The following is an 11,586-nucleotide window of genomic DNA, read 5'->3' on the forward strand; positions in this document are numbered from 1 at the left end:
GGACGGTGCGCTCCGGGCCCCAGAGGTCCTGAATTTTTGGGTCCAGGGCCTGGAAACTCCACTGATCTTAATCCCATTGAGGAACTTGTGGTGCAATCCTCCAAAGTGGTGGACAAACTAAAAACCCACTAATTCTGTCAAGAGCTGAGAAGTTGTATTGAAGGAGAAATGGGTTGCTATCAGTCAAGTTGTAGAAGTTGATCCAGAGCATACTTAGTCAGATTGCAGAGGTCCTGAAAAGAAGGGCTAACCTGCAAATGCTGACTCTTTACGCCAGAAATGTCGTATGTGGTATGCGATAAAGCCTTTTCAAGCATTATGAGTACTTGTAATTATATTCCAGTACATTTTTGGCTGAACAAAATTATAAATGCAACACCAAGAGTATAAGTGTTTTTTGCCCCCATTTTTCATGCAGCTGAACTCAAAGATCTAAGACTTTTTCTGTGTACACAAAAGGCCTATTTCTCTCAAATATTGTTCACAAATCTGTCTAAATCTATGTTAGTGAGCACTTCTCCTTAGGCTGGCCACAATAAAAGGCCACTCTAAAATGTGCAGTTTTACTGTATTGGGGGGACAAAAGGCCTATTTCTCTCGTGTGACCACCATTTGCCTCACGCAGTGCAACATCTCCTTCATAGAGTTGATCAGGTTGTTGATTGTGGAATGTTGGTCCACTCCTCTTCAATGGCTGTGTGAGAAGTTGCTGTATATCGGGCAGGAACTAGAACCGCTGTCAGTATCCATGGGTGAGCATCCCAAACATGCTCAGTGGGTGATAATGTCCGGTGAGTATGCTGGCCATGCAAGAATTGGGATGTTTTTCAGCTTCCCAGGAATTGTGTACAGATCCTCCTTGCAACATGGGGCCGTGCATTTATCATGCTGCAACATTAGGTGATGTTTGTGGATGAATGGCACAACAATGGGGCTCAGGATCTCATCACATTATCTCTGTGCATTCAAAATGCCATCAATAAAATGCACCGGTGTTCGTTGTCCGTAACATACTCCTGCTCATACCATAACCCCACCACGGGCCACTCGATCCACAACATTGACATCAGCAAACCGCTCACCCACACAACACCATACATGCTGTCAGCATACTGCGCCTGTACAGTGAAAACCGGGATTCATCCATTGAAGAAGAGAACCACCTCTCAAAGTACCAGACACCATCGAATGATGAGACATTTGCCACTCAAGTCGATTCTGACTGACAAACTGCAGTCAGGTGGGGGTACAGTGGGGGCCAGTGAGCATGCTGATGGGCTTCCCTGGGGGCGGTTTCTGACAGTTTATTGCAGAGAAATTCTTTGAGAAGTTATACAGGCTGATTGCTGCAGCGGCTGGCATCTGGGTGGCTGGTCTCAGGCGATCTTGGAGGGGAGTGGAAAGCTGCTGGATGTAGGGAGTCCTGGGCTGGGCAATGGTTACGTGGTCTCTTGGTTGTAGAGGCGGTTGGATAAGGACTACCAAAATTCAGCTTATGGTAGAGAAGCAGACATTCAATTCCGCGAACCTTAGCTCTACCGGCTCCCCTCAGAGACTTGCAGCATCTGTGGCATTGTAGCAATGTGATAAAAACTGCATTTAATTAGCCTTTTGGCTGTGGCCAGCTAAAAGGCACACTGTGCAATAATCATGCTGTCTAATCAGCATCTAGATATGCCACACCTGTAAGTGGATGGATTAACTCAGCAAAGAGAAGTGACTCCCACTAACACAGATTTAGACAGATTTATTGCTTGTTTGAGAAATAGGCCTTGTGTCTTGAATCATTGAGTTCAGCTCTGTGAAAATGGGAGCAAAAACAAGTTGCGATTATAATTTTGTTCAGTGTATTTTTAGTCTTCTTTGATCACAGTTACCAATAAATAATTTTTACATACTTTGATGTTAAGACAAAATTGTCAAGAAAACAACCGGCAAACTGTCACATTTAACAACAGAACTGATTGATATGGTACAACTGTATGTTAGAGTTTTAGTTTGATAAAAATCCACTAATCCAGATGTGCTCGTAAATCAAATAGGTGACAAAAATCAGGTCATTCAAACCAAACTGCTAAAAGGTATCATGTCTTGATTAATACTCTGTCCTTCAGATCAAACCTACAGTTTTCAGAATGTGACTTTTTTTTTTGCTTTACTGCAAAGCTACCTTAATCATTCAACATTTTAACAATGTGGAGAAATGAATAAACTCACAAATATAAAAATAAAATAACTCTACATAATAGAACATAAGGTGTAAGTAGTTATTCCCATTCCTCGTCATCTGCAGCCACTGCTGGGCTTGGAGCGGATGCTTGCGGTGGCTCATCTGTCTTAAAAGATCCCCCCTTAAAGCAAAAGCCATGGAGACATGCATCAAATTACAGCAGATTAAGTTCAAAACGGGGGTTCAGGCTAAGGGTGCTCCTATTGATCGGATACTTCACATACAGCTCACAAAATCAGGCTTGCGCTGTGTAAGCTATTGTGCAACAATTACACGATTGTAAAAACAAATACAGTGCATGATCAAACATTTAGGTGAGATAAATGTACATTTTTGAAAAAAAAAATAAAAAAAAAATATTGTGCAGCACTCTCCACTCATATTATGAAAATAATTAATCTTCTATGATGAGTCACCTAACAGAGGAATTTATTTTCAAAAAATGAAATTCAGGCCCTGAATAAACGTCTAAAAATCTTGATTGGATGATCACTATAAATAATTCCCCATGATTTAAAAAGATTGGTATCGGTGATCAGATCGGCAGATTCTGCTTTCTGTGATCGGCCTCAAATTCTGATCGGAGCACCCCTAGTTCTGGCAGTCACATGAGAAGTGATACGCCATACCTTCCGAGTGTCTGTAGACGCAAACACTTTTCCACGTGGGTTAAAGCCTGTTGTCCCATGAGCACTGAAAGCAATTTCCTCCAGCCATTTGGGAACCTCCTGTTGGGCCTGGGAGATGAAAGTTTATGGACGTTTTATTAAGATCTCTGTATAACAGACATTCCCGCACAGAATCTGCAACATTTATCATTAAAAATATTCCATTAGTTTTTATTTTTGAGTACATTAAATATGGTAAACCAATGTTTTTTGTAGAAAGTCAAGCAAACAAATTTGAGCGTTGACCATATTAAATGTGCTGTTTTTACATTGCTCAATATTTATGTGGATAAAAACCCAATTTATATCCGTTCTTCATACAGAGTGATTTTATAGGCACATTATGAATGTGCACAATTAAATAAGATTACATAATTAAAGAATAAATACTGCTGTTAAGTGTCTTGGATGGAATATGAAAATTACAAACCCCAGACAGAACTTTGACCAGAGAGCGAGCTAATGGAGTGTCTGACTCTGGGTTAAAAAAGGACACAGCCCGACCGATGTTCCCGCAGCGTCCAGTTCTTCCAATGCGATGGACGTATTCATCGATGCTGCTGGGCAGGTCGAAATTCACGACATGCTGGACCTGCTCAATGTTCCCGCAGCGTCCAGTTCTTCCAATGCGATGGACGTATTTCCACCAACCACACCAACAGCAAGGAAAATGTAGTCCACTTTCAAAAAATCTGCTGCCATCCTATCATACAACACATGATGCATATATCACTCCTGAAGCCATGAAAGCATCACTGAATAGAGATGTGCAAAACATTTTCAAAATATGGTATTTTATGTATTTGGTTTTTGACATCACTGAATAGAGATGTGCAAAACATTTTCAAAATCTGGTCATTGAGTTGTGTGGTTTTACACTTGTTTCAAAAAGCAGCTTGAACATTTAGCATCTTATGTGTTCCAAAGAACACAGATAAACAGGTTTGGAACAATCAGTTTCTGGAAGAATAAGCCTTTAAAGGAAATTCAAACCTCACCAACAGACGCAGACCAACCACTTTCTCGCACATTTAAAAAAATAAATAAATAAAAATACAGATTCAACATGCTTAATCCGCAAAAACAAGCGCAGACAAGGGTAACAACCAATCAGACAAAACCTGACAAATGTGTCTGGGCCATCTGTTGTTACAACGTGAATGGGCTTTAAAGCGTTTCTGTCAGAGACAGACCTTTGAATATCTTCAGGGTAGGTGGCATGAACATGAGGGTTTGTCGATCCTCTTTGAAGGCATGCCCTGGAGATCCCACTAGCTTTACGCATATCTGGCTCCGAAGCCCATGTCCAGCATTCGTCTGCTTCATCCAAGAACCAAATACCGCAGCTTACTCAGGCCAACCTGACAGAAAAATCAAAAACAACAAGACACATAGCAACATTAAATATAATCCATAATTTATTAAAATACTTAAGGGAAATAATAATAATAATTATTATTATTTTTATTAGTAGTATAAGCCACATTATATAATCTATCATTTATTAAATACATTTGGCAGGGGAAAAAAAAATATTTAATTACCTTTCCACGACCAATGATGTCAAGCAATCCACAGGACGCACACAGGTCCTACACAAGATTCAAAACCACATTTTATATTGCCATCATTTTTAAACTGGGAAGCTACAAGCAATATGGAATAGATGAGGACCTCATGAGTCCATAGTGTGGACTAAGCCAATAAGGACCTTATGAATCAGAATCCACCACTTGTAAAAAGGTTAACAAGAGCTATATAAATAAAGGTGACTTCTAAAATCTGTTTATCAATACCCCAGCCTACTGTGCATAATGTACTGTAGTCAAAATTCAAAAGGGAAAATTGCAGGTTTACTTAGTATTTTATTTTTCTATTGATTTTAAGGTGGATTCATGTCTCTATGCCCAGAAGCAGAACAGAGAGTTTAGTGCAAACACATGGAGATAAAAATTAACGGTCTTGTATGAAAAGTTTTTACTATCTGTAAGTGTCTTTTTGTTGCATAAAACTGCTTAATTTTTTTCTGTTTTCACATATACATTTAAAAATTTTAATTCCAAGCATTTTAATTTATATTTTTTTAAGTTTTGATTATTATGAATTTAAACACTACATAATGTTAATGAAATCGCCTGTGAAAATTCTAAAATGTGTACCCAATAGGCAAACTTCCTGGCCTCCAGATAGATCTGATTGATGATGCTCTCTGGTGGGGGCCACACAATTAAGGGCCTCCGGCTCCTGACCACCTCGCTGAACTTGGGGGCTCACCCAACTCCCATCAGCCATCAGCCGCTGTAGTACGAATGGGCAGCAGGAAAGGCCGCGCCTGAGGTGATGGCACAGAGCAAGCAAACAGTAATTACCATCACTGACAAACCACATCACAGGGCTCGACATTAAGCTTTGATGTGCTTGTCCTTCAGACAAGTAAATCAGTCATTCACTTTTTAGAGTAAAAAAAAAAAAAAAAAAAAAAAAAAAGTTACTTGTACATTTTTTTTTTTTTACATGTAACTCATTCTGAAGCAAAAGTCTCATCAGTGCTCTGTTAGGTATTACTTTAATCAGCATTTGTGTATTTGCCTTAAATAGACTGCCGTTACGCTTTTAACTTCTATGAAGGACAATATTTTCCTAACCTGATTAAACGTACATGTCACCATTTACATCAAATTCTTAAATTTGATCAATACATTAAGTTAGAATAAGACACTATATGGTTGTTACTATTCAAATGAAATCAGTATCAAACTTTATCTTTCCACTGCAGAGGAAACAGAAGCTGCATCGAAAGTGCCATTTAGATGTATTTACTCCTGAGCGTTTTTAATGAAGTCCCATAAGGTTCTTTGTACCAAGAAATTGCAAAATCCTGTTATTATTTAATGCATGTTTTTTGACACAAAATGACAATGCTACTTTAAGCAAATGATATATAATATGAAATTAAACCACCAATAGGTGGTGGTTTTAATGAGTGATCCACTGATTCAACCAATTCGTTCAAATGGCTGATTCATTCAATAAATGAAGCAAATGACAGTCTTTACGAATGGCTCACTGAATCATTGACTCATTCAAAAATGCTGAATCATTCAGTAATGAAAGACTGTTGTGTGTTGCTCGGAGATGCATGACCTGTTCTGCTGTGGCTTTGCTTAGAACTATTTTCGTTAGCGAAAGGAGCAAAATGGAAAAAAACAGTCAATAATGTGTCTAAAAAGTAAGTCAGTTTAATCTTTGTTTATTGAACTAAAGCTGTATAAAAAATCATAATCACATTTGCAATCCTGCTGGAAAGTCGGGGAAAACATGACTCTTGGTCGTGTGATGTTGCATATATTACATAGAACATTTCTCTTTCTACCGCAGTATGTTTGTTTCTTTGTGTGTGCTGTTGCGCTTATAGCTTTGATTTCTCCATGAGTCAGACAGGCTGCATGAGCCTCAACTGACGCGACCTTGATACTGTCAATACATTATCCGTTATTAGTCACTGTTTACATGAAGTAATACAATCAGAATCATTCTCGCCAAAGTTTCCATGCTGCTCTAGTTATTGTTTGTTATTAAAATTTTAATCAGGTTGCTTGTCCGGTCGGGCAAGTAAAATTCTCGGTTCACTTGCCCCTTCACAAAATCCACTTGTCCCCGACAATCGTTTAATGGCGAGCCCTGCATCAGAATGAAGATTGGCATGTAATAAGAACAGCATGTGTCAGAGGGTTGCTCTTACAGTTTTTCCTGATCCGGTCTGGGCACAAGCCATTAGATCTCGTCCAGCAGAAATAATGGGGATTCCATGTTTCTGGACAGGAGTAGGCTTCACATATCCAGACTTCGTTACATTCTTTCTCAGTGATTCACAAAGTCCTGCTTCATCAAAAGTCTGTAAGAGAGAGATAGTGCTTGATGGAATTTATTTTATTTTGATGTACGCAAGCATGTTGGAATTTGTAGCCATTTTTGCCCCATTTTTCATAGCTTCTGAACATGCTATGTAACAAAAACAGCTCGTAGAAATGAGCCTGTGTGTAGACAATGATTTATTTTTTCCCCCCTATCAGATGTCTTGTAAAATTTCAGCAACTGAGATCATTCACAAAAGGACAGGCATCATTTAGATGTGTTCCAGATTGACACCTTAAACTGGACTAAGCGTTTGCATTTAGAGAAACAGCAGTAGGCTATAATAGATTATGGTCCATTACTGCATCGATGCAGAATAGGCCACATCTGTATCACAATGCCACACAGAAAGGTTTTCATTTCAACACCCTATGGGAAGCACTGGAACTGACGCCACAAAATGGCAACATGATCAATTTAGTACATACAAATCGCACTGATACCACAACTTCTAATAGTCAAAATTTGCAAGCTTGTGAAGGATAATCAAATCGAATTGTGAATAATCCAAATAACTCTGGTCCTACAATTTTTTTATAGCCAATGGAATGTCATCATTATTTGTCAAAATTAATGCCTGAGGCATAATGGGAAAATATGGAACTCTCCTCTTCTGGAGGGGGAGGCGGCACATAGACAACCTTGGGTCCTACAAGAAACAGAAACACAAGGTTAGTTTATTCTGGATATAAAACAAGTCAACTATAACTCTTGCAATGACTTGCATTGAAGGAAAATGACCCACCTGCATTTTCACCTGCTTCTGGATCTGGCTTGTCTGCTGTTGAGGCTGGGCAGTTAGGGAAAAAAAAACCAAGAAAACTAAGACAATTAAAACGCAAAGGTTTATTACTTACTAGTTACTACAAATGCAGTAAATTACCCTTGGAAAACACTTCCTCATTCCGGCCTCTGAAACCTACAGTGTCATTAAAGAGAGTTCAATTGAACCCTTAAGATAAATTACCAACTACTAAAAAAAAAAAATAATAAAAAAAGCACATGAATATTAAAATGTTACCTCCTCTACCAAAGCCTCTTTTTCCTGTCTCCTCATCACCACTACCTTAAAAGGCAGGACATAAATATTTAAAATGAAATGACATGACTCAAGGAAATTGGTCAAAGCCAGCTGTGGTCAAAACATGTACTATATATAACCTAAAACTATATAATTTTACCATTGCCCCAGACAACCAACTTTCTACATAGCTGTGCTAGATTCACACCTCGTGTCTTCCGGGCCACCATCACATCACACTATAACTACAACTCACCATCACGGAAGCCCCCACGGAAGCCTTCCAGTAAACCACCCCGGAAATTGACGTAATTTACAACGTGAAACGAAGAGATTTATTTCTTTTCCTTCATGTAATTTACAGCCTGCAACAAACAGTTCGGGGAAAAAAAGAAATTACCCCCCATCTGTTGCCATTTTCGTCATTTTCTGGAAGATAAACAAAAAACAATTTATGTGAAAAAAACATTTTAAATTGGGAAAAAACGGTACACAGATGTAAAACTAAAATTCATCACCTCTTCCAAAGCCTCTTCTCCCAGTCTCTTTCATTGCCACCTTAAAAAAACAAAGCAATGGACATTAAATGAAACACATCATTACACAATTTTACTATGATTGGTCAAAGGCAATGTTTTGTGGTTAAATGTGTATGAGCGCTAAACTACAGTTCACATTGCCTCACGGCACCCAACTTCATACATAGCAGAAAGAGATGACAAGAAACGTGCATGGCTATTTTCTCACGTAAATAGCAAATTCCAATTAATTTATTCCAAAAACCAACCATCACGGAAACCACGCGCGAAAAACCCCCGCGGAAACCACCACGGAAACCACCCGACCTCTTCCTTTGCCTTCACCATCTTTCCAACCTGCATCAAAGAGATGGGGTGCATGAAACAATGCAGCATAAGAGTCATAAAAACATTTGTGAAAAAAAAATAATAAACCTTAACCTCATCGTTGCCATTTTCATCAGTTTCTGAAAAAATAAGCAAGAACCTCATGTTAAAATCCTTATTTAAAATGCATACATGCAAGACTGCACATAATAAGTTAAAACTGATAACCCCTAATTATTTTTCTCATTTGTCAAATATTGTCAGGAATTTCTGTAAGCTATACTGCTTTTAAATACACCTTCTGATGTTCATTTTGTGCTACAACTAATAATAGAGTCGCCAACCTGGGTCACATTATCATAAATGTGACGGTCACTTTTCAATTAAGTAGTTTACAGTGTATCCTCTCTAAACAGCGTGGTAGAAAGGAAAGAGATTTTATCTGGAAACAAACCCTTGTTGTGGTGACTATCCCACAGTGCACTTCAAGGGTTTGCAACGATGGCATTGGAGAGATTCAGTCTCACACTCATGTCTTTTACAGTAGTAAACATGATTTCACCCAGAGAAAGATTTGGAAGATGAGCTCAAAACATTGCAATGAGTGAAAAGAGCTTTTCCAAATTACATCATTTTAGAGGCAGCTTTGTTCTTTTTTTCTTTTTTTTTTTTTTTTTTTTTTTGAGGTTATAATATAACAATTGGGACTGAAAGCCTTAAAAACAGACTTCTGTTGAGGGGAATGAAGGAAGAAGGTAATATCACCTGATTTTAAAAAGGTATTTCTGAAGCCTTCCTCTTCCTCCTCGTGATCCGCCCTGCTCCTCCTTAAAAGCATATCATAAGCAACGCTGGTCTAATACGATGTACATAAGCTTACAGCAGAGGCACACAAACAACTTTGGATTCAGATTTACAAAGTTTAAATGTGTAATTCTTTGTTGTTTACACAACCCTCTGAAAAGACTTTAAAAAATACGTAGTTCTGCACCTCCCTAATCAGGGCTGCTTTACACTAAAGCGTTCTCAAATTCACTTAATAATTGGTTAAATTATTCATATACACATCCAAATTTCTTAAACTTTGTATCTAACATGGGTTGTTCTTAACCTCGTTTTAACACAAGTGATTTTATTTCTTTTCGCCTTTCATCACTCAAACAAACTTTTTTTCTTCATTAATGTAGAATTAACTTTTAGTGTAAAAGTTTTGGGTAAATCATAATTTGTATGTAAACATTCATATTCAGTTTTTCACACAACATTTTGTGTACAATGTCCTTGGCTACTTGTGCTAAATATTACTTGGAAAGAAAAGAAATGTGGTCCAACATCTATAAAGGTAATTCAAACTTCACTACAAATTTGTAATATTTTTAAACTACAGCAGCTGTAGGGGCTCCTGAACAGGGATGAGAAACACTGCTCTTAGGTGTTGATGAAACTACTGTCTGTGTGAACGCTTTATTATTTAATAAAAAGTTCACCTACTCACCTCTGCCCCTGAAATCCATCCACCAGCAGTCGTCTTCCATGAGCCACCATCACCATCTACAAACACAAGCACACACTTTAGGTCTGATTTAGAGCTGTATTATTACAGTAACTTCAGGAATCACAGTTCCAAATTAGGGGTATGGGCGATATCTATCGTTTGCGATTTTCTTTTGTACCGTAAAAAATTTTCCCCCACGATAAGAATTAGTCTTCCCACAAAAACGATAGAGCCTAGTTGTTTTTCACAGTTCTGTATTCGACCGTGCATAGCGACATCGCAGAGTAAGGTGGACGTGAAGTTGTGGAGGAAATATATCACTAAAACGACGGAACTGGTTTGGTCAGGGTTTGTTGTACAGTGCGACAAAAATTGGTCTGAGCCTTAAATAAAAGGTACTACAGTAGCACAGTTTTTGCATGTATAGGAGTCTGTTTACAGAACTGTGTTCCATCAAAGATATCATTTATTTGACATGCTTTTTCTCCAAATTAACTTCATAACATCAGTTGAGTGTTTGAACTAACTTCGATCAGACGTGGTTTCATATCACAGAACGAGGCAGAAAATCATACTATTTTATAGTAATATATACAGGCTGTCATTTTGCACTGCATTATAAATATACCTCATCCTTAGAAAAATACCCAAGAGTGCTTGAACAAAAGAAAAAAAAAAACATTGTCACAGTATTGTATGTTTAATGTCTTCCAGTTTCCTCAGTTTTCTCTATCTGTGTTTTATTCAGCTACAGTGATAAACTGTATTACTTTGTTTGAGGGATTTCCTGGAGCATTATCAGTGCAATTACTTCTGCAACGAGTGTGTAGCGCCCTCCGGTTTCCAGTATGAATTAAATAGTCATTACATTACGTGTGTACTCAGTAATGCTCACATCACCAGTGTAAAATCAGGGAAGATAATACTTCTCTCTAAACAAACAGGATTTTTTTGTCTCTTAGTGGATTCCCTGAATTAACGCCACTGATATAGTCAATGCAAATAAATACCAGAAAAATTATCGTGATATACTTTTAAGCCCATATCACCCATCTCTACTCCAAATCACAACAGAATCTGATATATACAATTTTAAACTTAATAACGTGAATTGCTTAAGTAATTACTGCTTCTAATAAACTTGTGACAACCAACACAGGGTTCCAGACCACTGACTCCCAAAAACATAATTAGGAGCCAAATAACATGTCAAATTACAGAATTACTCAGTTTTTAGAAGAGCTTTGTTCCAATGAGCTGTATTTAGTATAAATTAGATTGAATTTGATACGCATTCTTAAGTGACTCTGATTATATTTCCATTCAGATAACCAGGTCATTCTGGTGATTGTAATTTTATTTATGAAGTGTGTTCTGATTATAATGGTTCTAGTCTGATTTGTGTTGTGGAT

The 11,586-nt window shown here is 37.9% G+C and overlaps 1 protein-coding gene across 1 annotated transcript; it reads right to left on the reverse strand.

The window, feature by feature from the left end:
• Positions 1 to 1,991: 1,991 nt before the first annotated feature.
• Positions 1,992 to 11,227, reverse strand: ddx4 (DEAD (Asp-Glu-Ala-Asp) box polypeptide 4). The gene is given in 26 exon segments (XM_042731968.1): positions 1,992 to 2,351; positions 2,860 to 2,967; positions 3,329 to 3,503; positions 3,536 to 3,601; positions 4,092 to 4,119; positions 4,122 to 4,184; positions 4,187 to 4,259; positions 4,443 to 4,490; positions 5,058 to 5,102; positions 5,104 to 5,202; positions 5,204 to 5,230; positions 6,641 to 6,812; positions 7,330 to 7,462; positions 7,559 to 7,603; positions 7,697 to 7,732; positions 7,835 to 7,879; positions 8,091 to 8,137; positions 8,236 to 8,263; positions 8,353 to 8,392; positions 8,637 to 8,677; positions 8,680 to 8,711; positions 8,795 to 8,819; positions 9,445 to 9,472; positions 9,474 to 9,506; positions 10,175 to 10,230; positions 11,224 to 11,227. Coding segments are annotated over 26 exon segments (1,581 nt in total). The 3' UTR covers positions 1,992 to 2,267.
• Positions 11,228 to 11,586: the final 359 nt, after the last annotated feature.

This window comes from Cyprinus carpio, chromosome B10 (assembly GCF_018340385.1).
Source record: "Cyprinus carpio isolate SPL01 chromosome B10, ASM1834038v1, whole genome shotgun sequence".
Classification (NCBI taxonomy): domain Eukaryota; kingdom Metazoa; phylum Chordata; class Actinopteri; order Cypriniformes; family Cyprinidae; genus Cyprinus; species Cyprinus carpio.